Genomic DNA, 27,161 nt, shown 5'->3' with positions numbered 1-27,161 from the left:
AGCAGAGCCCACCATACATCAGCCCAGCTCAATATGGAAAGAGATTACACGAGGCCTAAAAATCCATAGGTAAGTTGAGTGAAGACCATTTGGAGCTTGGCTGCCCACACCTTTTCTGTTTTCATCTCTATCAGAGTTTCATCTCTATCAGAAACTCCACACAGAGTTTCTTTCTTAGGCTGTTCCCTGCTCCCTCGACTGCTTTGTTTGTTCTTCCTTTTGAGGGCCACAAAAGTCTCTCTCCCCATCAATTTTAATGCTTTGTTCTCTTTTCTGTCCTTTTACTCTCCAGACCCATCACTCCCTGCTCATTCTTCTCTCCCCTTCAAGTCTGAGAATCCTACCACTACTGACATTTACTTCCTTTAATCCCCATCTTCCTGATTCTCCATTTTCTCCTTGACCTCAGCCCCTGATCTCCTGTCTCCTTTGCCCAAGCTCCTCAGAGTCTCTTCGATCTAGCTGATAAGTTTCCCTGTGGGAATATTTACTATGCTTAAATCACAGCATTTTCTTTGGGACAGATAGGCAATAAAAGGTACTAAATGTGTCATCAGCTGCCAGATGGATGAAGAAAGCGTTTTCCTGAAATTTCATTCATCATCCATGTCCCTATTTAAGACTTTCAAGGCTGTAGTAACTTAAGGCTTCAGAGTCAGGGGCACATCTGTGGACACTGAGGAATAAAATATCTCAAGTTGATGCCGAAGCATATGCCCAGAGGCTGTCTGCTGTGAGCATTCTTGTTGGTTGAAAGAAGAAAGAAAAAAGTACATTTGGAACATTATCCAACATCTTGAGATTATAAACTGTCTGATGTGCTGATATTTTATCTGATGGTGTCTCCTGGGTTTGCTGGTGGTGAAAGATTTCCCAGATTTGTGAAGTGTGATGAAAGGACTAGTAGTATCTCATCCTGATTGGCAGAGCTAAAATGTAGCTCTTTGACCTTCTGAACTTCAAAACTTCTTTTGGAAGCTGTGAAATGTAAATCCACAGTAGCTGCTGACCTTAGACTTTTTCAGTTTCCCCTGGAGCTTTAACTTTTTTTTTTTTTTTTTTTTGGTATTTAAAACTGGTTAATACTCTTCCTTACTACAAGACAGACTGATTTTTAGACTCTCTTTATTACCCCAGAAATGCTGGGTGGTGACTTCATCTCTGAACCTAATTAATTTTGTTGACAGAAATAAAAGCAAAAGAGGGACTAAGCAGTTTTGAGAACTTCAGTGCTCTACCTATAAATAAATCTTCCTAAAGAGCCTCAAACTCTGTTTGAGGGCTGTGTATTGCACACCATGTAGTTGCTTAATAAATAGAGGCATTTGCTGGGTAAATAGCTCAACAGGACTGAAGCCCACCTTTGTGGGGATGGAGGGGGAGTTTGCCAAACAAATCCATGCATAAATGGGATCAGTTGTAAGAACTTGACTTGATACAAGCAATTTATGTTTTAGTCTTTAATGCCCCCTTATTCTTGAAAGTGGGTCATGACCCTGCAGCCACTGTCTGACAGTGGGAGCAGCCATGGTTAGAACTGAAGAGGCAGGCACCCCTCCCTCCGCCTGGCATCCTGGGTCTTGGTGATAGAGCCCTCTCAGCAAAAGTCTGGAGACCTTTCTACCAGGTAGACAAATCCCTACCACCTGTCTATTGCTCAAAATCCAGTAAGCTAATACTTTGCTTGAAAGGCTCGCTCATTGGGATGTGCTAAGGTTTTATGCTGATTTTGGCAGAGGAGACCACGTGGTCTCCAAGGTGGCAGCAGTGCTCAAAAGGAGCTCAGCGGGTTCCATCCAACCCCATCCATGGACTTTGAGCTGACTGCTGTCTCAGCCTTGCACTTGTCAGGCAGTGGGTTCCATTTTTCACTCTCAATCACAAATCTCAGGCACTACTAATTTTGCCAAATGAAACCATGATTTAGGTATGACCGCAAATAATATTTTGTGTGTTACCAACTCCTGGGTGCTGATTCAAATTGTTTTCAGATGACATTACTAATACTGAAGTGTTTCAAAGTAAATTCCATGTAAAAAATGATAAAGCTTTCTGTTCTTAAACATATTCCTTTAAAAAAAAGTTATTTCTTGTGATTACATTGGTCTATAACACTATATAGGATTTATAGGTATAGGTTCATACCTCTTCAGCTGCATCATAGCATACCCACCACCAAAACACCCATAATCCTCTACCACAGTACACTGGACACTCTCCCCCTCTACTTTCCACTCCTTACTCATCCTCACCGCTGGTATGTCTATAGTCAGATTTATAGTGTTTATTTTGGTTTATTTTTGTCTGCTTTTGTTCTTTGTATTCCACATATGAGTAAAATCATCCTGTAAATGTCTTTCTCCTTCTTACTTATTTCCTTTAGCATCATCTCTGCCCATTCCACCCATGTTGTTGCAAATGATGAGATTTCATCCTTTCTACAGGTGTGTAGTATTCCCTTGTGCATATGGACCACATCATCTTTATCCACTCATCTGCCCTTGGGGACTTAGGTTTTTTCCATGACTTAACTATTCTAAATAGTGTTGCAATGAACATAGGAGTGCATAGAGCCCTTTGAGTTAGTGTTTTTGCATTCCTTGGGTAGGTAGATGCTTAGGAGTAGAATTGGATCATATGGTAGATCTTTTTTTAATATTTGAGAAACTGCCATACTGTTAGGCACATTCCTAATTCAGTATTTATAGTACAGTAACTTTCCACTTAATGGAATTGATATTTCTGTTAGCTGATAAAACACAAAAATGATAATGAAAGCAAATCTATTTATAAGAAAAATCAATTATACTGAGTTTTAAAAAATATTCACTGTACTTCAGAGGTCATCTTTATAAAGAAATTCTTTAAACTGAGAAAAGGCTATATACTTGTTTATTACTTGACTCAACTACAGGAATGTGACTATTGTTCTAGAATCTGAAACAAGTTCTAGATATACCACTGAGAATATTTTGACCTGATATTGGATGACATCTCTGATACTGAATCTGATACTGGATGACATCTCTTACTTAACCTCATAGCCTGTAAGTCTTCTTGCATTCTTAGAGACATATAACGCTTGGACCCTGGAGTCAGACCTGGGTTTTGATTCTGACTCCACATTTGCTGTGGTGGTAGGGCAAGTTTGGGCAAGCTTTCTGAACTTTGGTTTCTACACAGATCAATGGTAGTTATGAGAATTCTTAATTTATAATAGGTAACCTCATTTAGCATTTGACATGAAGTAAGCATGCATTACACTGTAATGAGTATTGTATTTTTTTTACAAAGAAAAAGTTCTTCCTTGGCTGTAAATAACTTATGATGGCCAGATTTTTGAATGAGTTCCAGAGAGAACTTAAACATATTAAGGTACCTGAAGAATTAATTATAATTGCTGCCAGAAACTTCCTCCATAGAGGTTTTCAACCTTGGCTGCACGTTGGCTCATCCATGAAGCTTAAAAAATGCTGATGACTGGACTCTACCCATGGGGATTCTTTAATTTGGAGTGCAGTCTGGCAAGAGATTTTTAAATCTCCCCAGGTAATGCTGATGTATAGACAATCACAGAGAACCACTGCTTTATAGCAACAACTGATCCCTCAGGGCATTCTGTTCTAGAATTTAAAAGTATAAGAATTATGTTGGAGGAAAAACTTTCCTAAGAAAGTTCCTGTAGATCAGGAGTTTGCCTGTGGCCAAATTCAGTCCATTGCCCGTTTTTTCTAAATAAAGTTTTATTGGAACACAGTCATGCTCATTCATTTACATATAATCTATGGCTGCTACAGATCATTGCTACAACAGCAGAGTTGAGTAGTTGTGATGTAGACCATATGATTCACAGGGTTAAAATATTACTGCTTGGCCCTGTACAGAAAATGTTTCTGACCCCTGCAGTAAGTAGACCACTAAAAATTGAATCATGGTTCCATTTCCCAAATATACCTCTAGACTATCTCCTGGATTCCATTCAAGTGTTTCCTTTTATGAGAAATGAAAATTAATCCATATCCAGCATTATACCATAATGCATTGATACAACCATTCTTACTACTTTTTTGAGAATTGCCTATTTCTGAACAAAACTTCATGTACTAATGTAGAACCTAACATTTATCTTTAAATTTCGCAGAAATATTACTAATCCATTTATCTAAGAAATGTAATGTACAGCACTGATTTAATTTTCTGGCTAAGAATGTAGAAAGGAGCATTACTTATTATCAGACGTACTCAATCATCCATGAATGCGCTTTTAAATGATGAAAGCAGTTAAGAACATTTTATAGCTCTTTCTGTTCTGTTTTCTTTTTTTTTTTTTCATGTTCTTAGCACAGGCAGATTCTTGTGCATTTCCTTCCCTTTCTTCCTCATATAAATGGAGCTGCTGCTGCCAAACAAGAAGGTACATGGGGTTGCAATGCCAGGCCATAAAAACGCTTAGCATTTCTTTCCCACCACCTTACCCCTTGACCAATAAGGACCCCATCAGGACATGGCCCACCCCCCTTCTTCCCACCCCTAAATGTAGTCTCATCTTTTTGAATCAGGTAGCAATTATGGGTGATAATGGACAGAGCCAGACGCTGTTATCCTTTTATGCTTTACCGAGGAAGATGTGCTAACGTGCGGCATCTCAGCTCTGTGCTGTCGCAGCATCCGAGTTGCTGATGGAAGCATGAACGCTCATTAGCATTTTAAGAGATTTTAATAAAAATTGTTAGTTTGACGATTGAAATGGGACAGGTTTAATCAGGAGTGCCATATTTTAATCTCTCTGGTGCTATTTCAGTCCTTGCTTCAGAGGAGAACAGTTCTCTTACAAGAGATGAGGAAATTCATGAATAGTGGCTGGGAAGCGGTGAGAATTGTCTGCAGTCATAGCTTTGTCCCCTGTGTGTTTCTCTGCTCTTTGTCTGCACATCTCTCGGGGCACTAGGAAAGCTTTGTTTTATATTTAACAACAGACACTTCACATTTTGCCGGATATCTGTCCGGAGAGCTTGGTGAATGCCCAGCTTTTCTTGAACCCTTGGAACACCAGGCTTCATTCCTGGGAGGTCAAGTGACCCTAACCACTAACTGTGTGATACAAGAAGCGTCCGAAGTGCAGATTCGTGCCTCTGAAAAATGGCTTCGTCTCGGGCATCTTCAGAGTCATTTTAACCACAAGCCATTAGAAACCATAGGTAGAGGTTTCACAGAAGGGCTTTGCCTGGTGATGTGACCCTCCTGACGAGATTGCAAACTGCTGGGCAGTGATGACTGTGTCCCTTCATCTTTGATCCTCTAACCCTCTCGTTTGTTGCCATAGATGTTACTAAAGAAGTGAGGAGGGGGCCTCCCCAGTTGCACAGCGGTTGAGCGCTGGGTTGAAAACCTGCCCGCAGCCTCTGCAGCGCGATCTGCTCCCCGGCCACCGGAGGAGGGTCCCCCATGGCGCGCAGACCTCTCCTGCCGCCCGCTGCTCCCCTCAGCAGTGTACTTCGGGCCTTCTGCCTGCTCTGCTCCCCGTTCTGGCTCTGGTGAATTCTCTCACCCTTCTGCGCTTCTGACTGTACCCAGTGCTTGTATAAACAAAACAAACAAACAAACAAACAAACAAACAAAACATGTCTTAAAAAAAAAAAATGTGAGGAGGGAGAGCCTCCCTGGAGGCACAAGGGTTGGAATGCAGCCTATGAGGCTGTCCGTGGCCACTGCAGCATGGGTTCCATCCCCAGCCAGCCAGCCAGGGAGCTACCCACATGGCACAGCAGACCTCTCCTGCCTCGCCTGCTGCTCCCCTCAGCAGTGTATTTTGGTCTGTCTGCCTGTTCTGCTCCCCACTCTGTCTCTGGTGAATCCTCTCACCCCCCTGCACCTCTGGCCTGTGCCCCAGTTCTTGTGTGCATGGATAAATAAATCTTTAAAAGAAAAAAAAAAAAGTGAAGAGGGAGGAAAAGAAAATTGTCCCTGGGTCAAATTATGTCCCTGTTGCTGTGATGTAATAAAACTATGCCTGTGTCTTTCATGTTTTTATTTTCTTCATGAAAGCATTAATTTTTTTTAAAGAAAGGAACATATTTGCATAGTAATTAGATAAGTCATCCCTGTTAATTCTATATAGATTTTTTTTTTTAATATATAATGCTTAAGAGCTAACACTTTTAAAAGTCAGTTCAAAAGTTGAAAAATGATCTTTTGGTGCAATTAATTGCTAAGAAAGCTGGTGCTTATGTCAGATTTCCTGGTGCTTTTGTCAAATTTCCTGGTGCTTTTGTCAAACTTTGTTAGGTACACATGAAAGCAGGCTTAGCCTGGCCTATGTGCTCCCCCTAGCTCATCTCTCCCTCAGTACATCCGCCTCTCTCCCGCCTCAGGCCACCCTCTCCTGCAGCCCAGTTGCCACTTTCTTTTAGTCTCCAGAGCAGCAGCTTCCACCACCTGCTCTGTGTCCTGGTCTCTGTCACCTCAGAATCCCAGCACAACCCAGGTTTGTGATTGCTGGACTGTCAAGGGAATTGAGTTAGGAGGGAAAGGGAGCTTAATCAAAATAAACACTGGGAGAGTTACAGTAGTTCACAGGAACTCAATTAATAAACACTTGGAGGAGTCACTCACTCACTGAAAATGTAAATGGAGGCAAAGATGCTGAAGTTTTAGCCTCTTCTGAGACTTACTTCTCAGTGCTTGAGTGCGACAGGATACCTTTGCTTGCCATAAACCAGAACCTAGTCAGATTAGCTCAAGGAAAAAGAACTAGTTGGAAGAATGTTACCTGTCTGCGGGAGAGCTTTGTGAAGGCCTGGGAAGAGGGCAGGGTGGAGAACAAAGGTTGCTCTTAGGAGCTCACCCTTCCCCCAGCTGTCAGCATGGGGGGAGATGCTTCCTGCCCAAAGTCCAGGCCTGACCCAGCCAGCTTTGGCCTGCGAGGGGTGTGGCTGTCCATCCTGTGCTGAGATATAGATATTTTATAGGGGCAGGTGGGCTGCTCAGTGCTCATGGTCAGTTCTGGCCATTGATGAGCCACCCTCTACCCTCTGCATCTCCCTCCCCACCAATCCAGGAGGCAAGCAGGGATCAAATGTATCAAGCGCTCCATCTTCTGCGATCTGCTCCCTGGCCACCAGATCCACATGGCGCGCATCAGCAAAATTCTCTTTCTGACTGTACTGCTTCCATGCAGTATCTTTCCATTTATCTCTTGAGATATAAATTACCAGAAAGTTGGTAAGTTGTGTAATCAACAGTTAAACATTTTTCAGTCACTTTTGTTACAAGCCACTGACCGTGCTAAATGATTTTACATGTATGAGCTAAAATTAATGCTGCAGAAAATCATTGAGGTGGCTGATATCTCCATTTTCAGAGCAGAAAATTAAGATTTGGAAAGTTTAAGCAACTTTTCAAGTACATTATAGTTGAATTAGTGCAAGTATTAAATGCATGGGGAAAAGAGTGTCAAACAATGGAACAGGTCGGTAGGAGGTTGACATGGCTGGTATCATCATTCTGAAGACTTGGGGATTATTTTGTTGGTCATGAGACTTTTGGATCCTAGACTAGGTGACATCAGAACTATTTTTTGGGAAAATTTCTTTGGCAATAATGAGTGGAAAGGACAAGACTGACAGTAAGAAAACCTTTGATGAGGGTCCAAGAGCAGCTGGAGGAAGAGCAGGGAGAGGGGATGGCTTCGAGAATGTTGTGGTTTCCTTTTCGGCTTCCTTTAAGTCTCAGGCCTTTGTTTTTAACAGTCCAGCTTTGTAACAGAGTCCTGCTGTTTTTGGAGTTGCCTTTTATTTCAGAGGCAAAAAATGAGAATTAGGACAAAGCAAAATATATTTTGAAAGTCTTGTGAGGCAGCAAAATGAATCAAGTCCGAGGATGCAGGTGATCAACTGAGTGCAATGTTTCTGTTGGGTTTAGGGATCCACCGGCACGCCCACGTCTCACACAGCTGCACTCCTGAGTGTGGTGGCAGAAACACATGAGAAATGAGCTAGGCTGCTCAGGAAAGGTGCTGCCTGCGCGGAGGGGTGTCTCAGCCTGCTTTTCCATGGCCTCACAGGATGCACTGCTGCTGGGCTGTGGTCTGTACAAGGTGCAGTTATATAGGATCTGAGAAAAGAGCCCAATTTTGACATGGCTCTTATTCTTGAGGTTCATATTTTACTCCAGAAGAACTTGTGGGTGGTCACGTTAGAAGGACTGTTTATATAAGTATTGGGTTTTCCTGGGTTTTGTATCAAATTCAGTATTTATGAGGGTCTCCACTTCATCCAGAGAGAATATGGACCCATGCCTCCAAGTTGTGGGTGCTCCGGAAAGGCGGTCCCCTGTTCTGGACCCACATCATTTAGTATGAGTTAGGTCCTTGGTGTACCAGGCTCTGCGCTGTGTGCCTGGGGCGCAGTGGTGAATGAGGCACGGCCATCGTAGGGCAGAAGCTGCCAGGACAGTTTGTGTATAAAGAAAGGATGTAAAGTGCTGCTTAGTATTTGGCAAGTTGTTTGACCTTGTAAGCTTCTGGAAGGAATAACTTGGAAGGAAGGGGAGGGAGAGAGGGAAGGAAAAATCCCCTAAGTCTAGGGAATAATAAACATTATATGAATAATGTGAGTTTTTCATTTCACCTAAGAACTGTAGCTATTTCTACATTAGACTGTGAACTTTACTTTTCTGGAGTTGGAAGCTACTTTTTAGTTTCATATTTCCCTTGGGTTCCTTCTAGTAAAATCCTGCCAGTGCTCACGAGGTCCTGTTGTCTAACGGTGGATGAAGAACAGGGCTGAGCCAGGGCTTCACTCTGGATCCTGAGTCCCCTGCAGGGGTGGAAGGTGGTGCAATCCTGGGCCTGGAGGTCAGAGGAGCTTAATCTTTGCAGGGCCTCCCTGAGGCCAACCATAGGAGAAACAGTGGGACTTGGGGACTCACTGCTGACAATCTTGGAATTTATGTAGTTCTAAGCCTTCTTTTGCCACTAATAAGTACCTTGCTCACCTATGATGATGCAAAAATATTTCACTGAGGTCAAAAGTAGTATAATACCAAAGAGTGACGTATTGTTAATTCCTGACATCTAGTCAGAATTGGAAATACTGTATTTAAGGAAGAAATGCCTTAATGTGATGTACATAGGGAGAAAAGTGAGATGAGATGAAGGGAGTACTTCCTCTGTTTCTCATTAGTTTTCACATGCTCTGAGCCTTTTCTGTGATCTCAGGATGGGCTAAAGATTTGTAAATTTCTCCTGATAAATAATGGCCACTTTGTTCTTTCAGCAGATTTCTGCGCATGGCAGATCTTCTTCCACTGTGAACGGTGGACCTGAACTTGACCGTTGCATGAGTCCTGAAGGTAGTTGTCAGTCTGATGATGCTTTTTGTAAAGGAAGTCATCCATGCAAATGTGGTGGCCCTCAAAGGTGATCTTCCTAAACAGGAAGTGGTTACCTCTCCAATTAGCCCATTTATCTTTAGTGGACAGGGTCACATCAAGATCTAGATAATCTCCTTGTTGTCAGTTAGGCAATCCCAGTGCAGACTTTACACTTGGATTTATCGGCAGTCTGCTCACAGTTCCTAAATGTAGACACTCAGTTCTCTCAGTTAGGTAACGAAAGTGTTACCTAACAAGAATAGTCTCATGTCTATGAGGTTCTGGGCACTGGGATGCATTGTGAAAAGTAGTCCATCTTAACCACTTTTTCCTTCTGCCCTGCCTTTATGAGAAGACTGAGGCAGGGTTAACCTTAACAAAGTATCCTAGCTGGCTAGAATTTTCTTCTTTAGAAAATCTTGAGATTTCTAAGATTGAAACCCTACCTTCATCCCCTTCCCCTTTCTTGAGAGTTCTGTATACAGAATTTTAGTTTGACTTCTCTTTACCCAAAGTGCTAATCACACCTTTCAGCTGGTATTTCAGGGATGTGTTGGGTTTATTGATTATTTGATATTTGATCCACACTAACCAGGTCAGAAGGAAATTGGTGACTCAAAATGTGCCAAGAGATTTTCTGTAGTTTCATCATTGATTTAAAAATAAATGCATTGCAATTTATTATTTTACAGATATGTACGGATCCAGATGAAGTACTCATGTGCTTGTTAAACCATTTTTATCCATTTATTCAGGTGTGAATGGAAACAGGTGCTCGGAATCATCAACTCTGCTTGAGAAATATAAGATTGGCAAGGTTATTGGTGATGGCAACTTTGCAGTAGTCAAGGAGTGCATGGACCGGTGAGTGAAGATGGAGGATAATCATTTGTTCATCTACTCATGCATTTCCTCCCTTGGAGTTTATTCTTATCTGAATGAACAAAAAAGGCCTTCCTGGGACGTCTTTGGCTCCCTTTCTGAAAGAGTTTATCCTGGGAACAGACATTTGCATGCCCACAAGTAATTGGACGAGGAAAAATATATGTATTCACTAATACATATAGAAACATACATGTAACACATATATAAACCTGCTTCATTATGCAAACATGAACTGAGAGATTTATCAGTTTTCATTCCTGAGCCAGAGAGAAATTTAATCAGTAAAATCAATTTTTATAAATCTCCTTTAACACTTACCTGTGCCAGGTGCTGTTCTCAGAACTACTTACAGTAACTCATTTAATTCCCATCTTATCCCTCTGAGTTATTACTTATTTGCATATGCCAGTAGTTGAGGATACATGAGCTCTGACTATCATTAAGATTAGAATCGGTCAATATTCTGTTTTTCTTTGCCCAGCTTTATTTTGTTTAAGGTGTTAAATTCTCAGATGATAAACAATCCATTATTTTAAAAATCCAGGTCTTTTGTAAATCTGGAAAAGACTCAGCCTTTACATCTCTGGCAGTGCTTTAATTTTCCTTATATTGGTACTCAAGTTCCTATCCTATAAATCTACTACTTAGGTCTGGTACACAGTTTTACCACACAAGTAACAAACTAAACATCTAAAATGTGACTACTGAAGACATCTTAGAATCCTGGAGCAGGGTTTGGTTTATGTTACTTAAAAAATTTAAGTTTCTTCTTCTAAAAGAGGCCTGAGCAATGTGTATAATGTGGCCAAGCATCTGTGCCCAGGGAGCAGATGTGTGCCAGGAATACTGCATTGTTCATGCTCAACTGTTTTCCTTACTGAACGATATCTTTTGGCATGTTCAGATTAAATTATCCTAAAGGAGATTAAAAGTTAAATACAATATCAAGTAAGTGATCTCCCCATGACCTGATATGAGCATTGAAAACATTGGGGGAAGAAAGTTTCAAGTCCACTCTGAGCAAATTCTGAAATTCTGTGACCTTTTCAGTTTTGATTTATGGACTAATTTTGATTAATAAATTAAAAATGTTGCTTATAGAAAAGTTTCATTAAAACTGTTTTCTAACTTCTGGGAGCACTATTTTGAGATTTATATATAGAAAAGCAGTTTCTTATCCAGGTCTGATACAACTGAGTTTTATATACTTTACATATGTAAGTCACGGAATAATTATCAATATCTGTAAGTGGTGATGTGGCTTTTGGTTGTTCTTTTTCCTTTTTCCCCCTAACCCCACAAAACATTGTCTCCGATTTGCAATGTATGAGACAGACAGGTTTCATGTCTTCCTTCCCCGAGTCTATGCTGTAGAGGATGTCAGGAATAGTGGTGTCTTTGATTTGTGTTTTTAAATGCATTTCCTCTGATTATTCTGTAGGTCTACTGGAAAGGAGTTTGCCCTAAAGATTATAGACAAAGCCAAGTGCTGTGGAAAGGTACAGTATACATTCCTTCTTCGTTAAAGAAACTGAAAAATCTTGGAGAGATGCTCACTGTGGTAAAGGAATTTAAGTGGGAATTCACAAGACCTTAACAGGAGTAGACAGCTGGTAATAGTGGAAGAAACACTATCAGTGTTTTTCCCCTGCCACTTTTTAAACACTCAGATCTAAATAGATTGAGTTTTTCTTTTTCTTTCTGGCTTATTTCGCTGAGCATGATCCCTTCCAGCGCCATCCATGTTGCTGCAAATTGCATGTGCTTATCTTTTTTGAATGCTGAGTAATATTCCATGGTGTATATGTACCACATCTTCTTGATCCAGTCATCTATTTTTGGGCATTTGGGCTGTTTCCAAAGCTTAGCTATTGCAAATAGTGCTGCTATAAACATAGGGGTGCAGGTGTTCTTTGGAATTGATGTTTCTGTGTCCTTTGGGTAAATACCTAGGAGTGGAATTGCTGGATCATATGGAAGCTCTATGTTTAGTAGGTCCAGGAATCTCCACACAGCTCTCCATAGTGGTTGGACCAGTTTGCATTCCCACCAACAGTGCAGGAGAGTTCCTTTTTCTCCACACCCTCGCCAACATTTGTTGTTGCTAGTTTTTTTAATATGTGCCATTCTCACTGGTGTAAGATGGTATCTCATGGTAGTTTTGATTTGCATTTCCCTGATGACAAGTGATGTTGAACATTTTTTCATATGCCTGTTGGCCATTTGCATTTCCTCTTCAGAGAAGTTTCTTTTTAGCTCTTCTGCCCATTTTTTGACTGGGTTATTTTCTTTGTTGTTGTTGAGTCTCATCAGCTCTTTGCAGATTTTTGTGATCAGTCCTTTGTCATTAGTGTTGGGTGCGGATGGTCTCACTCATAGCAGGAATCTAGAAAACTTAAATAAGGGACCAGGAAAAAGAATAACTATAAGAAAGTGAAAATCAAAATCAACAAAAAACTATGAACCAGAGACACTTTTTGGGGGGTGGGGGCCGGGAGGGGAGGGATTGGGGTCAGAATGGGGCATGTGCGGTTGTATGGGGGAATATAAAAATAAAATTTATTATTTAATAAAAATAAATAAATAAATAGATTGAGTTGCTCTTGGTCCTAAAAATACAAGTTTTGTTCTTTGGGAGATGCCTATTTTAAAATCCCACAAAGTTTTGTCAAGAACTATGAGGAGTCTGAGACTTAACTATTTTCAGATTAACAAAGGAACTCTCCAGCTCTGTAGATGTCAGAGAAGTCACAGGGTCAGAGACAAAAGGTTTGATAACTGGGGGCACACCAGGAAGCCTGAGCTCCTTGTTTTCATTGTTTCCCCTTTAACACCCAAGTTCCACAAAGTAATGGGAGGGACCCACTGGAGGCTGTGCCCACAAAGGGTTTGCATCACAGGTGAGGGTACCCAGCTTCAGAAATCCCTAGTCTTTTGAAGAGGTGGCTTGCAGAACTGCCCATCCTCTGCCCAAGACATGACAAATGTTCCCTGGGTCGCTGAGGGAGACCTTATCTCTGTGTCCCAAGGGTGATTACTATACAGCTCTCCTTGGAAAGAGAGTGTGTAATAAAAGCTGATGCAAGATTTGCAAACGCACTAGGAAAAATTCTCTCCTCAACATGATGGACTTCTTTCCTTTGCCCATTCTCAAGCTGGGCCTGAGGCTGGGATAAGATTAAATAATGAAATACTGTTAGACTACTAATATTTTATTTTATTTTATTTTATTTAAAGATTATTTATTTATTTACACAAGTATTGGGTACAGTCAGAAGTGTGGGAGGGTGAGAGAATTCACCAGAGCCAGAGCGGGGAACAGAACAGGCAGACTGATGAAATACACTGCTGAGGGAAACAGTGGGTGCGGCAGGAGAGGTCTGCGGCGCCATGTGGGACCCTCACCGATAACCGGGGATCAAACCAGCGCTGCAGAGGCTGCGGGCAGCTTTGCCGCCCAGCGCTCAACCGCTGCACCACCAGTGGAGGCCCTAACTACTAATATTTAAATATGTTTGAAAAGATGGGACTTCTATAGCAGTGACAATGAAGACCTTTTCAGAGTCTTTTCTAAAAGTACAGCAGTTCTTCTAGGAGAGTAAGCTCTAGAATGCACTGTCCATCACTGGGGCAGCTGACTTGTGGGTGCTGAGCATTTGAAATGTGACTGGACTGAAGTGAAATATACTGTAAGTGTAAAGTAGACAACAGATTTTGAAGATTTAGTACTAAAATAAGAACAGAAATGGCCTTACTAACATCTTGTGAATTTGATTACATGTTGAAATAATAATATTTTGGATGTCAGAGGTTAAATAAATTATATCGTTAATTTTACCTGCTTTGTAAATTATTTATGTGGTTAGAAATTCTAAATGATTTGTGGTTAGAAACTCTAGATGTACATATGTGGGTCACATTATCCAGTGCTGCACTAGAGCCAGGCTGTATAAAGTTTAAATCTGGGCCCTGCCTCTTTTCCATGTGTGACCTTGAGATAATTACTTAATAACTCTCTACCTCTGTTTCACCCTCTCAAATGTGTTTTATTCTTTTTATTTTAATTTTGGGCTTACATTTTTATTCTTCCATATGTGCACATGTTGCATTTATTCGCCACCAAGGCACCTGTGCCAGAAGCTCATCTGCCTCCCTTGCCTCTTGTTTCTTCCCTCCCGCCTGATTTCTCTCTGGTAACTATTAACATTTCAACTAAGTCCAACATTTATTCCTGCACTATTTTGCCTGTGTTTTTTTTTTTTTTTTGGTTGTTATTTATATTCCACAGATGAGTGAAATCATCCAATATCTATTTTTCACTTTCTCACTTATTTAATACAATCTCCTTCATTTCCACCCATTCTGTCCCCAAAACCACTATTCCATCCTATTTCACAGCTGTGTAGTATTCCATTGAGTATATATACCAGAGTTTCTTTATCCATTCATCTGGTGGTTCAATGATTTGGCAGTAGTGGAAAATTGTATAAATATGGGCCTATATGTGGTTTTTTACATTAGAGTTTTCATATTTGTAGGATAAATACCTAATAGAGGTATTATTGAAGCATACCAAATTTCCATAAAAATGTGGTTATTAATGATATCTAAAACATAAAGTTATTGTGAGGATTAATGGAATTAAGGCATGGAAAACATGTAGAAAATTACCACTGTTAGAGTTAATCCATTAACTATTGAGATTATTACTGTACCAGAGGAGTTCAGAATTTATGACTAGTTTTGTTCTTTCTACCTGGTATTGTGTAATTTAAGCAGACGGTGTCATAATTTTGGAAACTAGGTTATAAATAGCTGTATTAAAGCATTTTTCTCAGAGAAAAAAAATTGCTGTGGTAAAGATAACGATTAAAGTGTAAGCAGCTGCTTTAGTAGTTGAAAAAAAATCTTTATATACAAAAATGTCTGGTGTACTAAGTGCTGACAAAATGAATAGGTCACTTCAAAGATGTGTGTATATATATATATATATATATATATATATATATATATATAGTTATTGAACACTCTATTTTTATTATTCATGATCACATACTTCCAGCCTTACATTTGGCTGATTTGAACATTATTTCCACAGTAAGACTATATAAATTTATAATTTCAAAACTTAATTTGTTTCAAATAAGTTGATTTTCCCATTAAATTGTATTTTTAGAAAATAATGGTATGAGAATTTGTGTTTAAAAAATTGAGAGGTGGGCCTCCCTGGTGGCGCAGCGGGTTGAGTGCAGCACTGTGAAGCTGTCCAAAGCCTCTGCAGCACGGGTTCGATTCCTGGCCGGCCAGGGAGATTCCCACATGGTGTGGCAGACCTCTCCTGCCTTGCTCGCTGCTCCCCTCAGCAGTGCTTTCGGTTATCTGCCTGTTCTGCTCCCCACTCTGTCTCTGGTGAATCCTCTCACCCTCCCTTGCCTCTGGCCTATACCCTAGCTGTTGTGTGAAAAAATAAATCTTAAAAAAAAAATTGAGAGGCATTCAGTCATATTGATGGCTATTGCTTGTTATTTAGTGGTCGGTATTGGAAGATCAATAATGCTGAAAATAGTGTGTGCCATTTATTAAAATGTGTTATCTACTTAGTCTTTTATTTATATATATATTATATATATTATAGTTTTAATGACTTTCAAAAAAACCTATGAACCATTTTTACAGATAAAGACAGATTCATGTTAAATAGTTTCCCAAATGTCACAGAGAGACAGAAGAGTGCTTAGGATTTTTGGCTGCTTGGTTACTCCTGCTCAACACTGGCATGTACATATCCCTCTCCATGTTCAGATTATTAATTTGTTCATGTAATAAACAGCTGAGGAAAAAACTCCTAACCTCTCTTACCTTCTGTTTGCTTTTCTATAATATGTGTAAACATTATTAAATTAATTCATTCATTTACCTAAAATTGGATGTGTATGAAAGATACTATACTAGGAATAGGGTAATTTAGCATATAGATTAAAACCAGTTCTACGAGAAGAGTATTGCAAAAGTTCAGGGGAACCATGTGGAGAGCTAGGTGATCAATGAAGAACAGGAAGCACTTACGCTGAACCTCAAACAGTGGGTGGGATCTCAATAGGCAGTGATGGAAAAAGGCCTTCTGGCAGCCGCACAACCCAGCAAAGGCCAGAGGACACAGCATGCTGAACTCTTCTGAATTAGGAGATTATTGCAACAGCTGCCTCAGGGCCAGATTTATGGAGGCTGTTGAGAAGGTATTTGTAAATTTAAGAAATCTCCCATGTCTGATAATCTTTTTTATTCTAAATAGTTATTGAACTCCCACAGCATAGGATGCCCTGAGCATTCTGTTCTGGTACTTAGAGGTGGCCCTGCCTTCTCTTCCCACAGTTTTACATTCATTACTTAGATGTGTGGATCCAGGCAGAACATAAATACAAAGGTAGACTGTATTAGTTTCCTGAGTTGTTGAAATTAATTATCCCAAACTTGAGGGCTTACAGCAAGAGAAGTTTATTCTCTCACAGCTCTGGAGGCCAGAAGTCTGGAATCCACACTCCCTCTAGGGACCCCAGGGGAGAATCTGTTTCCTGACTCCACATCCGTGCTAGTGCTTGATGGGATTCTTTAACTTGTGGCACCTCACTGCCGTCTCTGCCTCCAAGTTCACATTGCTTTCCCTTGTCTGTTTCATTTTCCTTTTCTGTCTGTGAACTCTCCCCCAGCCTCTCCCTCACAAGGACAGGTGTGATGGTGCCAGATAAAACAGATATATCTTCACTGCAGAATTCTCAGTTATATCTGTAAAGACCCGTTTTTTTTTCCCCCAAATGTGGGAATGTTTACAAGTTCAGGGGATTAGAACTTGGTATTTTGGGGTGGCCGTTATTCAGTCTGCCATATACCTATCACTGAAATCACATGAAATGATTTGAGCATTTTACCTGTCTTACTATTGAGCAGTAATCACTGGGGAGTATATATAGTGACTGTAAAACTACCGCTGGCTTAGAGCAGTCGTGCTGTCTGTCCATTGACTCAAGCATGGTAGAGCTAACTAGGCTCCTTGCTGGGGAGCAAGGTAAACAACCACCTCCATGACAGCAAGGCGGGGAGACCTTGCTTGGAACAAGTACAGGGGCAATGAGAGCAAATAAAAGGGTACCTAGCCCAGCTGTTGTTGAACCCCACCACTTATAAGAGGTGAGATCGAGCCCTGGTCCTGAGAAAGAATTAGGAATACACACAGGGAGGGGAAAGTTCCAGAGAAAACTCCCCATGTACGTGCATTGTCTTGGGTAAGAGAGTGACAGTAGGGTTAGAGCAAAGTGAAGGATAGATTCCGAGGCTGTTGAGAAAGTGGACCTGGCAGGGATTTGTGACTGGTGCTAGAGGATGAGGGAAGAAGTCTTATGCTGGGGTTCCCATCTGCCTTGGACAGCCAGATTCTAAACAGATGACACAGGAGAAAAGGACTGTCCTGTGGAGCTGGGAAGCGTGAAGACAAAATGATTGGTCTAGTTTGGTAGAATTATTTATTCCCCTAATCCATTTCTCTCTTGCTTTGTCTCTCTTTTTATATGTTAAACCCACCATGGCCAAAGACAAGGTAGTATCCTTTGCCAAGTTAGCAGTTTTCTTTGTCATTAACTCTCACAAGAACCATGGAACACTGCCATGGAACGATTCACATGTAAATTATTTGGAGTTAGAACCGTGAATCACTTAACATAAATAATAGAAGATGATTGAATAGTGTAAATTCAGTATGGTTCAAGGCAAAAGTGATGTTCATCTTGTATGGAGAAACGTTTTCCTGGAAGATGTAATCTACAGAATATTTTTACATATTAAAAGCAGACTGCATATGGGTTGTGTAAGAAATGGGATGATAATTTGCAAAGATGTTCATGCACTACCTTTGGTTTGCTTCTGATGAGATTAGCTTTTAAATGGACTGTTCCTTCACAGACAATTTTATAGACATAGTCAGAGATTGGGAAACAAAGACTAACAGCTTCCATATCCCAACAAAACATTCACCATGTGCTTGGAATACTAGTTGTTGTCAAGTAGAATAGACCGAGATAATAAATGATGGTGGAGAAAAGGTTGCTGTGGTACCCGGATGTCTGAAACGCCACACTGCCCGTGGCCCAGCTATACCCCAGAGCACTTGCTGTTGTGCTTTTATTGAAAAAATTAGCCTTTGGGATGTGTAGTCTACTTAGGTGGTGGGCATCATATTTCACCTTCAGTATGAGAGCGTTCTTGGGGTACTACTGACAGGGAGATTATTTTACATATGTCACTCATTTAGCCTCAGGAACAGAATAGAGGCAGACTTAAAGACTCTTCCTCTGTGCAAGAAAAGGGGGGTAGGGAGAACTGAAGTGATAGATATTTAAAATAACATGAGGCGTTTACTCCCTTGTCATCTTTGCTTCACACAGAGTAAAGCAGTCGTGTTCTTGCTTTTGCAGATTCCCCAAAGCACGTCAAACTCTGTTTATTAGTGTGATTAAGGAGATGCTCAGCACAGATGATCCAAGGGCTAGCCTACAAACCTCAGGGTTTGCTGAGTCTTTCCTCTGGCTGTCACCACAAGGGGTTGACCGTGACGCTGCTTCCCTTGGGAGGGTTTCTGTCTACACCTTTGTGCTGCAGCTGCTTGCCTTGGACATAGGGATGGACAGTGGGCAGAGGCTCGGGCCCAGGCCTCCCAGTGGTGGTTTGTTAGGGTTTGAGAACCTCTGTTTTTACAGGAGATTTGGAAACATTGTTGAGCCCCTATGCCAGTCAGAGACTACCAGCCCTCATTAAGGGGTGTAGCTTGTCCCCCCCTGCACAAAGCCTGGTGTGATTCTACCTTGACCCCAACTCACTGTGACGTTGTTTCTAGTGCCAGTCTTTTCAAGGAATTAAATATTACCAGCTCTGCAGCTGTTGTTTCGCATTGAAATTCTAACGTCTCCTGAAGTATTCCTCTTTGAAAGGTGATGTGGCCTTGGGGGTTAGAAACCTGGGTTTTCATTCTACCTCCAAGGGCTACCCCAGGGTGAAGTGGTAAGATGTTCCACGAGTACCTTTCACAGAGGCTGACAGTGATCAGATTCAACAAATGTTGATCTTTCCTTTCCCCTGCTTATGCTTATTAGCATTTGCACTGTTGTCAAACAGTTGTTGTCAGCATTTTTTGACAACTTAAACAAACATAGGGCATTCAGCACCCATGAAACATGGCCTACCTGTGCGGGAGCTTGGGGCAGATATTCTCTGAATGTTATTTATTCATTTGCTGTAATTCATACTTCAGCTCTGGTCCAAACGTATCTCAAATGGTTTAAAGTGAAACTACATGTCTGCACAGATACTTGAAGCTAGGAAAGGAGCCACATTCAGTGACCTGATCCAGAGATAATCATCTTATTAGTGCAGAGAACACTGAATTAGTGAAGGCAAAGGGGCAATATGAAGGGTGCATTTCATGTGTCTGCATATGGAGATACATATATGTGCATGTAGGTAACAGTGATGGCCTTTGCATGTTAAGTTTAGATTAAAGCTATATTTGTAAACCTAGAGTGTGTAAGACAGCAATTAAAAAATTTTACTGAGCTTTCCCTAAATTAAAAATAACTCACTATTTTAGTTAATGAGGATCAACCAGTATGACATTATTGAGAGAGGTTTTCATACTCATCATAAAATCAAGGAATAGTTGCTCAAGGTTCTTGGTGGATGTGCTGAGACTAATCCCTAAGTGCTGTGAGTAAACATTTTGCCACATGTTGATGCTAATTGATTGACTCACTAGACCTACTTCAGAGATGTGGTTAGAGTGAAATGAGAAAGGTGGTCACCGTGGTTCTGTGTGTTTCCTGACTTCGGAATGAATGCAAGATGTTCAGGAACATCCATTTGGTGATTGACATTGCACCTGATCATAGTAGAAAGTCTATTTTTTATGAATTTCAACGTGAAATTCTAATTATGCTGACAACGGCGTAAAAACTAAAACAAACGAAAAAACACAAAGTTGTGTGCCATGAGCATGCCTACTATGCCCAGTCTTTGTTTCTGAGTGGTGACTGTAGAATTACACAGACTGGTGCTGTGCACCCCAGTGTTGGCTGCCTCACAGCCTCTTAACAATGTTGCAAGTGAGGAAAGGATGAGAAGCAGTCTGTTCTGTGAGCCAGGGCGGCGCCACTGGGCCCTTCCAGGGAGGTTTTGAGGGATGTTTCTTTTTGTTAGAGATGGTGAGATGTCACACTGACGCATCCTGTCCCCATGGAGACAGAGACCAGCTCAGCCAGGACTTGGCTTGTCTCTGTGCCAAGAGAGATGCTTTCTCTGGCATCAATTAAACTATGTCCTGTAGGACATAGGGAGGGAGCAGAGGATGCAACAGTGTCTGACCCACTGACCCACCTCTCTCAACCCTTCAATGGACAGGAGCACTTGATTGAGAATGAAGTGTCAATACTGCGTCGTGTGAAGCACCCGAATATCATCATGCTGGTCGAAGAGATGGAGACCACCACGGAGCTCTTCCTGGTGATGGAGTTGGTCAAGGTAAGAGGCTTTCACTGATGCCAAACCCCAAAAGTTACTATAGTCTTGAAGGATCAAAAAGGGTTTTGATACTTTGAAACTTTCACTATTCAGAATCATCAACCTTAATGGCATTTTTTCATTTACTCCAGGCTGATGAGCCACCTTGGTCGCCTTCACAGGATTGTCACTGTTGATGTTTTGATAGGTTCCTTTATGTGTCCTTTAGGGTGGAGATCTCTTTGATGCAATTACCTCTTCAACCAAGTACACCGAGAGGGACGGCAGTGCCATGGTGTACAACCTGGCCAATGCCCTCAGATATCTCCATGGCCTCAGCATTGTGCACAGAGATATCAAGCCCGAGAACCTCTTGGTATGTACATCATGTCTGCCTTTCCTATTCTAATGAATGCTTCTCTTCTTAAGTTGACTGTGACCTCATGCAGCCACCACATGCAAACTGTGATTTAAATTCTGCATCAATTCTGCAGTAAGGGGCTGAGAAAATGTCAACTTAGAAAATCACCAATAATGTAACCAAACATTAATGGACTTCTAGAATTGAACTACATTCCTGTGTTTATTTTTAGCAGACATAAAAGAACATATTTCCATTTATGTTTTGATTGATGATACTGATTTTTAAAAGGTGAGCAAGAAAATTAGGAGGCAAAAAATTTCAAAGAATTGGAGATAGCATTAGAGGCTCATAGGAGACAGAAATAGAACATTGAGGGTTCAGTACATACATGAGTTAATTTTAGAAGTAATCTAGTCCATCCTGGCCTAACAGATAAGGAAATAGAGGCTGAGGGAGGGCTTTTTTTTTTTTTTTTTTTTTTTGGCTTGAAAGTTTCATTTGTTGCACTGTCCTATAGAAGTTTTATTCCACTATTGCATTCAGAGAACCTCATAGCTGCTTCCAGTTTACCTTTCCAGCTTCCTCTCCTGTTCCTTCCTCTCTACACTTGTGCCCAGTATGGCACTCACCTTCAACTCTCAGTTCACACACCTTTATCTGCCAATAAAAATCAAACTTGACCATTTGGTGGTTCTGCATTTCGTTAGCAGGTTGGCATTGGCCTCGGATGGGGAAGTACCACTGAAATGTCAAAAGTAGATACACAGAGTGTCTGCCAGCCTTTCTGCCCTAAAAACAAATTCAGTTTTTAACACCAGAGCATTCAGACTTCTGATTTGCATCCCCTCCCCTAGTGGCAGTGTCATAATTTAAAACCCTGCCAAGGAGATTTATGGGTCGCTGTGTCAGGGAGCACGGGGGTGGCCGTTAATGCTGTGAGTTACAGCCTGGCCGTGCCCTGTCAGAGTTAACTAGAAGAGACCAGCGATAAATCCCGCTTTTCCAGGAGTTGTGGGGAGAGGAGAGGTTGGTTTTTCATACTTGAAGTGGTTCTAAATCATGATGTTGACATTTTATTTAGAGAACATGCAGCATTCCCTTTGTAGGGGGGATCTGCATTCCTCACATTTTTATTTTGTATTCTGAGAGCAACTTTTGACAGAAGCATCCCTCAGAGTGAGGTGGGGCCTCTGAGCTCTGCAGAATGGGGCTTCTCACAGTTGCAAAGGTTTGAATCTGCTCAGGATCTGCACACGGCTGCCGTCAGGACGTGCATTGTCCTGGAGGGTCCTCTGGGAGTCACGGGCTGGGTTGGAATCCCCACGGGCCACTGCTAGTAACATGAGCGCTCTGTGCCTCAGTTTACCCATCTGTAAAATGGAGAGAACAGTTCTCCCCCAAAATGCCCAGTGGGGTGATGGACTATATCAGCCCAATGAGATAATGTTCGGGAGAATATTGAATTGTACAGCATCGTGTGAGGTTGTCGGTTGCTGGGAGACCTGGACTTTCATCCATAACAGAAGGTCTTTTCTTTGGGGGCTCTGGGTGTTCATTCTTTCTTAAGTCAGCCTCTTGGAGCAATGCTGCACATGGGCGCACACGCGTATGCGTGTGTGTGTGTGTGTGTTAAAGCAACATCATAATTGTGTGTATATATGTAAATACATTTATAGACTTTTTATCCAGTTTTGAAGAAAATCTCCAGCTAGGATTTGAAATTTACTTATGCTTTCTTTCACATATTAACCTCTGTGTCTAGTATTGGGCAAAGATCAGTCTGATGAAATACTATTTCAGGCTTCTCTGCCCCTTGTGACACTTTCCTTTTGATGTTGAGCTAAGGAGTAGCTGCACATAATTCAGTGGTTATGGAGTGTGTGTCCCTCTCTCTTAATGCTCCTGCATCTGAGTTTGAATTCCATATTGAGGATGTGAAAAACAGGACTTCTGGGACTTGAGAGTATCTGACAACAATCCTTACGTGCCCCTAGGCATTTCTGAATTGAATGTCTAAAATAAACACTATTTTTCAAATAATGCACTTAATGAGTGTATTTTAGAGCTGTAAAAACAAAATAACAATGACATTAATAAAACTTTTCTTTCATGATGGAGACACTCAGAATTACAGTGCTGCTTATAATGTTCTTATCACTGTAATTACTTAGGGAATTTCTTTCTAAAGTCTGGGTTTTGGTAAATGCATAATAAATTGTCACTGTAATTCAGATTGTTAATATTTACATTAAACATAATGGATGGAAAGTTATCCTGAGGCAGAGGCATGACTAAGAACCTGGTTTCTATTGCTTTAGGCTAAGTCATTAGTAGCTTTGGATATATTTCTGCCAAGCTGTGGGCTGACTGAGAATAATAAATATCTGTGAGGAGCTCCAATCCTCACTGTTGTCCCATGAAGCCTTCAAGTTATAAAGATGGTTGCTGGGTCTGCGTATATGGTACATAAACATGACACAGGTGTTAAAATGCCAAGGTGCAAAACCTTCTTGCATGAGAGGTTAGGAAGTTATTTCAGTGGCATCTTACTGAAAATGCCTATGAAGATTGGGATACATTGGCATGGGGGAACCCTGATGATGTTGATATTTTTCACTGATGACTATATAAATCACACCCCCTCGTTAAGTAGCAGACTAATGGATTATGTTGTTAACAATGCTTATCTTGAAGAAACACACTTTTGTGAATTTTTCTTTTGGTAAGTGGTGGTTTGGTTAGGTACATGGTCAAATATGAGGAAATGCTAATGAAGTGTGCTTGAAGCATAACATATAGAAAGATATTACATGAGTACAGGTTACTAGGTCTCTGCAGTTATTCCCTGAATTTAGTGTTTTTAAAATGGACATTTGAGAAACAATAGACAAGTGAGGTGAAGATTACAGTCAAAATCTAAACTGTGCTCATGTACACACTTGCTTGTTTCCAACACCTGTGAGGCCCATTTAACTTTTTTTTAAATTTATTTATTTGTTCATTCATTCATTCATTCATTGAAGCACTGGGTACAGTCAGAAGCGCAGAAGGGTGAGAGAATTCACCAGAGCCAGAGCGGGGAGCAGAGCAGGCAGAAGGACCGAAGTACACTGCTGAGGGGAGCAGCGGGCGGCAGGAGAGGTCTGCGCGCCATGTGGGACCCTCCTCCGGTGGCCGGGGAGCAGCCGGGGATCGAACTGGCGCTGCAGAGGCTGCGGGCAGCTTCACAACCCAGCGCTCAACCGTTGCGCCACCGGGGAGGCCCTGCGGTCCATTTAACTTTGACTTTTATCCACTAAGGAAAATGTTCTTATATGGAAAATTAAGGGTTTTTTTTCTAATTATGGAACCAATACATGTTTATTTTAAACATTTTAGAAACTACTGAAATCTATAAAGAAGAAAGTTAAAGGAACCTTAAATGCTCTCACCTAGAGATAAACAACATTTTGGTGTATTATAATACATACAATGTTGAACATTCCTATTTATGTAATAGATCAAATATTTCCCATATCTATTTGAAAAGTGCTTGTGAGTGGCTTATACTATTTTTATCATAGAGCTGGACCGTGATTTAAGTCATTACCTTGTTGCCAATTAATGTTTCTTCCAGTTTTTAAAAACAGGTAAACTCTGAGATTGGAACCTTTGTGTATAACCTTTTGCTCCCTCTCTGTTTCCTTAGGGTAGGTTCTGACAGGCGTATTTGCTAGGTCATAGGTTACAAATGATATTAAGAATACTTATATCTTGCTGAAATGCTTTTTAGAAAGATTGCTGCAAGGGAAGCAAAAAGATTCATGTTTCCACCAACATTGTTAAACCTGTGTTGAAGATCGCCTCTAAAGGCCGGTCTTTCCAAGAAAGGGAGGGGTCATTCATGAAACCCTGTGCCGGCCTCCTGTCACTGCAAACCCACACCACCCCTGTGACACATGTTCAGAGGGTGATTTCCAAGGTCAAATAACGAGAAACTGAGTGGAGTGGTTGATTATTCAAGGCCAGATAATTGATCCCAAAGTTTATTTTCTTCCTAAATTTCCTTGATTTTTCCTCCATTATATTTATCTCTGACTATCTAGAGAAAAACAACTAATTTTATTTTATAAACTAAGCTTGCCCAGGAGAATACCCAGTGCTACAGTGGACACTTAGTAAACACCATTTCAGAGGCTCTCAAGTACCTCACACATAGTAGGCTCACAGCAAAGATCAGTGTCCCACCTCCAGGCTCAGAGGCATCTCTCAAGCCTCATCAGGTAAGTACCACCTGTACCCGTAACTGCCGTGTAAGCATGTGCACATGTTTATTCTGCTCCCAAGTAAGGATCTTGCTGCAAAGGGGGTTGGTTATAGGGGAAGGGAGAGGAGGGATTATTGTCTTTTCAAATTTCTAACAATCATGTGAAAAGATTTCTTTTGAGTTTATTGGTAAATGTAGTTCTGTTGTTTTTACCTAATTCCAGGGTTCCTCTTGGAATCACTTAGAGAAAAAAAGAAATCAACCCATTCCTGATTGTGTTCTGGTTTCTGTTCCAGGTGTGTGAATATCCTGATGGAACCAAGTCTTTGAAGCTGGGAGACTTTGGACTGGCTACCGTGGTGGAAGGCCCTTTGTACACGGTCTGTGGCACCCCGACTTACGTGGCCCCGGAAATCATTGCTGAAACTGGGTAATTTGGCTTTGGTGGGAAAAGGTATTTTTGTTTCTCCTGCTGCTGTATAGTCAGTCTTCTCTGCAGGTGGAAGGCAGGAGAGACTCTTACCTAATCAGTGACTTTAATCTCAGGAACTTGAGTTTGTCCCAGAGCCCCAGACCTGGGCTTTTGCCCCAAGACCAGTCTTGGGACTGTGGACTGTATTCCCCAAGACTGTGTTTAGGTTGGAAGAGAAGCCACTGCCTTTGTCCAAGGGGTAATTAATTCCTTTTTGTGAAAGGGGCAGTGTGACACCAGGGGACCCTTTTCCTCACAAGGTATACATACTGCAGTCAGGTGCATGGTCCCTGTGAGTGCAGCAACGTGTCTCTCCCTCCCACCCCCTTTGCTTTCCCAGCTATGGCCTGAAGGTGGACATTTGGGCAGCAGGTGTGATCACGTACATACTGCTCTGTGGATTCCCACCATTCAGAAGGTGAGTGACTCTGAGGTGACAGCATTTGAATTGTAAATTCTCTCCCTTTCACTCCCATATCACTCCTGGCAATTAGAACCAGAGACTGGCCAATGTTCCCTTTTTCAAGAAGATTTAAAGATCCTTGTGAAGCTATCAAAATCTTGTAGGTAAATCATTTCTCAATTCTTAACAGTTGTTTTTGCTACTAAATTGACAGCAGTTATTTTTTTTTAACAACTCCCCTGCCAAAGGATACAAGTTAGTTTACATAGAAACAGGGAACACTTTCCTTTTAAATATATTTTATCCATTCACATGACATTTAATTAAGTAGAACTTTTGGCATCAACAGACCTGGCAACAACAGATTGGCTCTTGGTATCATGTACATATCTCACATGGTGGGAGCAGAGGAGACCACACAGAGGGTTGGGTGTGACCAGGACACAGTGCACAGTCGTTGCCCCGTGGTTTGTGTCCAGGGTGAGTGTGGAACTTAACCACAACATCCTTCATTTTTTGCCCCAAAGGGATGGCTCCTTTTTTTATTGACAAAATACTGTTTTATGGCATTATTTAGGTTTCAGGTGAGGTCTTTTAAATCAACACCTGTGCATACGTATTACCTTATGTTTGCCCCAGAATTCTAGTTTCCATCCATCACATACAGCTGACCCCTTTATCTGATTTATCCACCCCCTTCCCTTCTGTTAACCACTGTTTTTTTCTTATAGTCTAAGTTTGTTTTATTTGATTCATTGTTTTGTTGCTTTATGTACCACCTATGAGTGAAATCATAGTATTTTTGTTCCGCTGTATGACTTATTTCACCAAGCATAATTCCCTGCAGTTCCATCCATGTTGCTAAAATAGCAGGATGTCA

General features: G+C 41.2%; 1 protein-coding gene across 8 annotated transcripts in view; it reads left to right on the top strand.

Annotated features, from left to right (window-relative positions):
• DCLK2 (doublecortin like kinase 2) overlaps positions 1-27,161 on the top strand; it is a 135,925-nt gene that overhangs the window by 86,125 nt on the left and 22,639 nt on the right. For 5 of the 8 annotated variants that reach the window (XR_008550043.1, XR_008550042.1, XM_037497450.2 and 2 more), the window contains 7 exons: positions 9,276-9,351; positions 10,128-10,236; positions 11,699-11,756; positions 20,698-20,817; positions 21,026-21,172; positions 25,703-25,836; positions 26,219-26,296. Coding sequence is in view for 5 of the 8 variants with exons in the window: in XM_037497450.2 (XP_037353347.1) it covers positions 9,276-9,351; positions 10,128-10,236; positions 11,699-11,756; positions 20,698-20,817; positions 21,026-21,172; positions 25,703-25,836; positions 26,219-26,296 (722 nt within the window). In the remaining 3 variants the exon portion in view is untranslated. The remainder of the gene's footprint in view (positions 1-9,275; positions 9,352-10,127; positions 10,237-11,698; positions 11,757-20,697; positions 20,818-21,025; positions 21,173-25,702; positions 25,837-26,218; positions 26,297-27,161) is intronic. The other 3 variants (XR_005122631.2, XM_037497451.2, XM_037497453.1) reach the window with 1 other exon arrangement.

This window comes from Talpa occidentalis, unplaced genomic scaffold, assembly GCF_014898055.3.
Source record: "Talpa occidentalis isolate TD23 unplaced genomic scaffold, MPIMG_talOcc4v2.1 talOcc4.8, whole genome shotgun sequence".
NCBI classification, from domain to species: Eukaryota; Metazoa; Chordata; class Mammalia; order Eulipotyphla; family Talpidae; genus Talpa; species Talpa occidentalis.
Note: the sequence above shows the minus strand (reverse complement) of the source record. Positions and strands in the feature narration are given on the sequence as shown.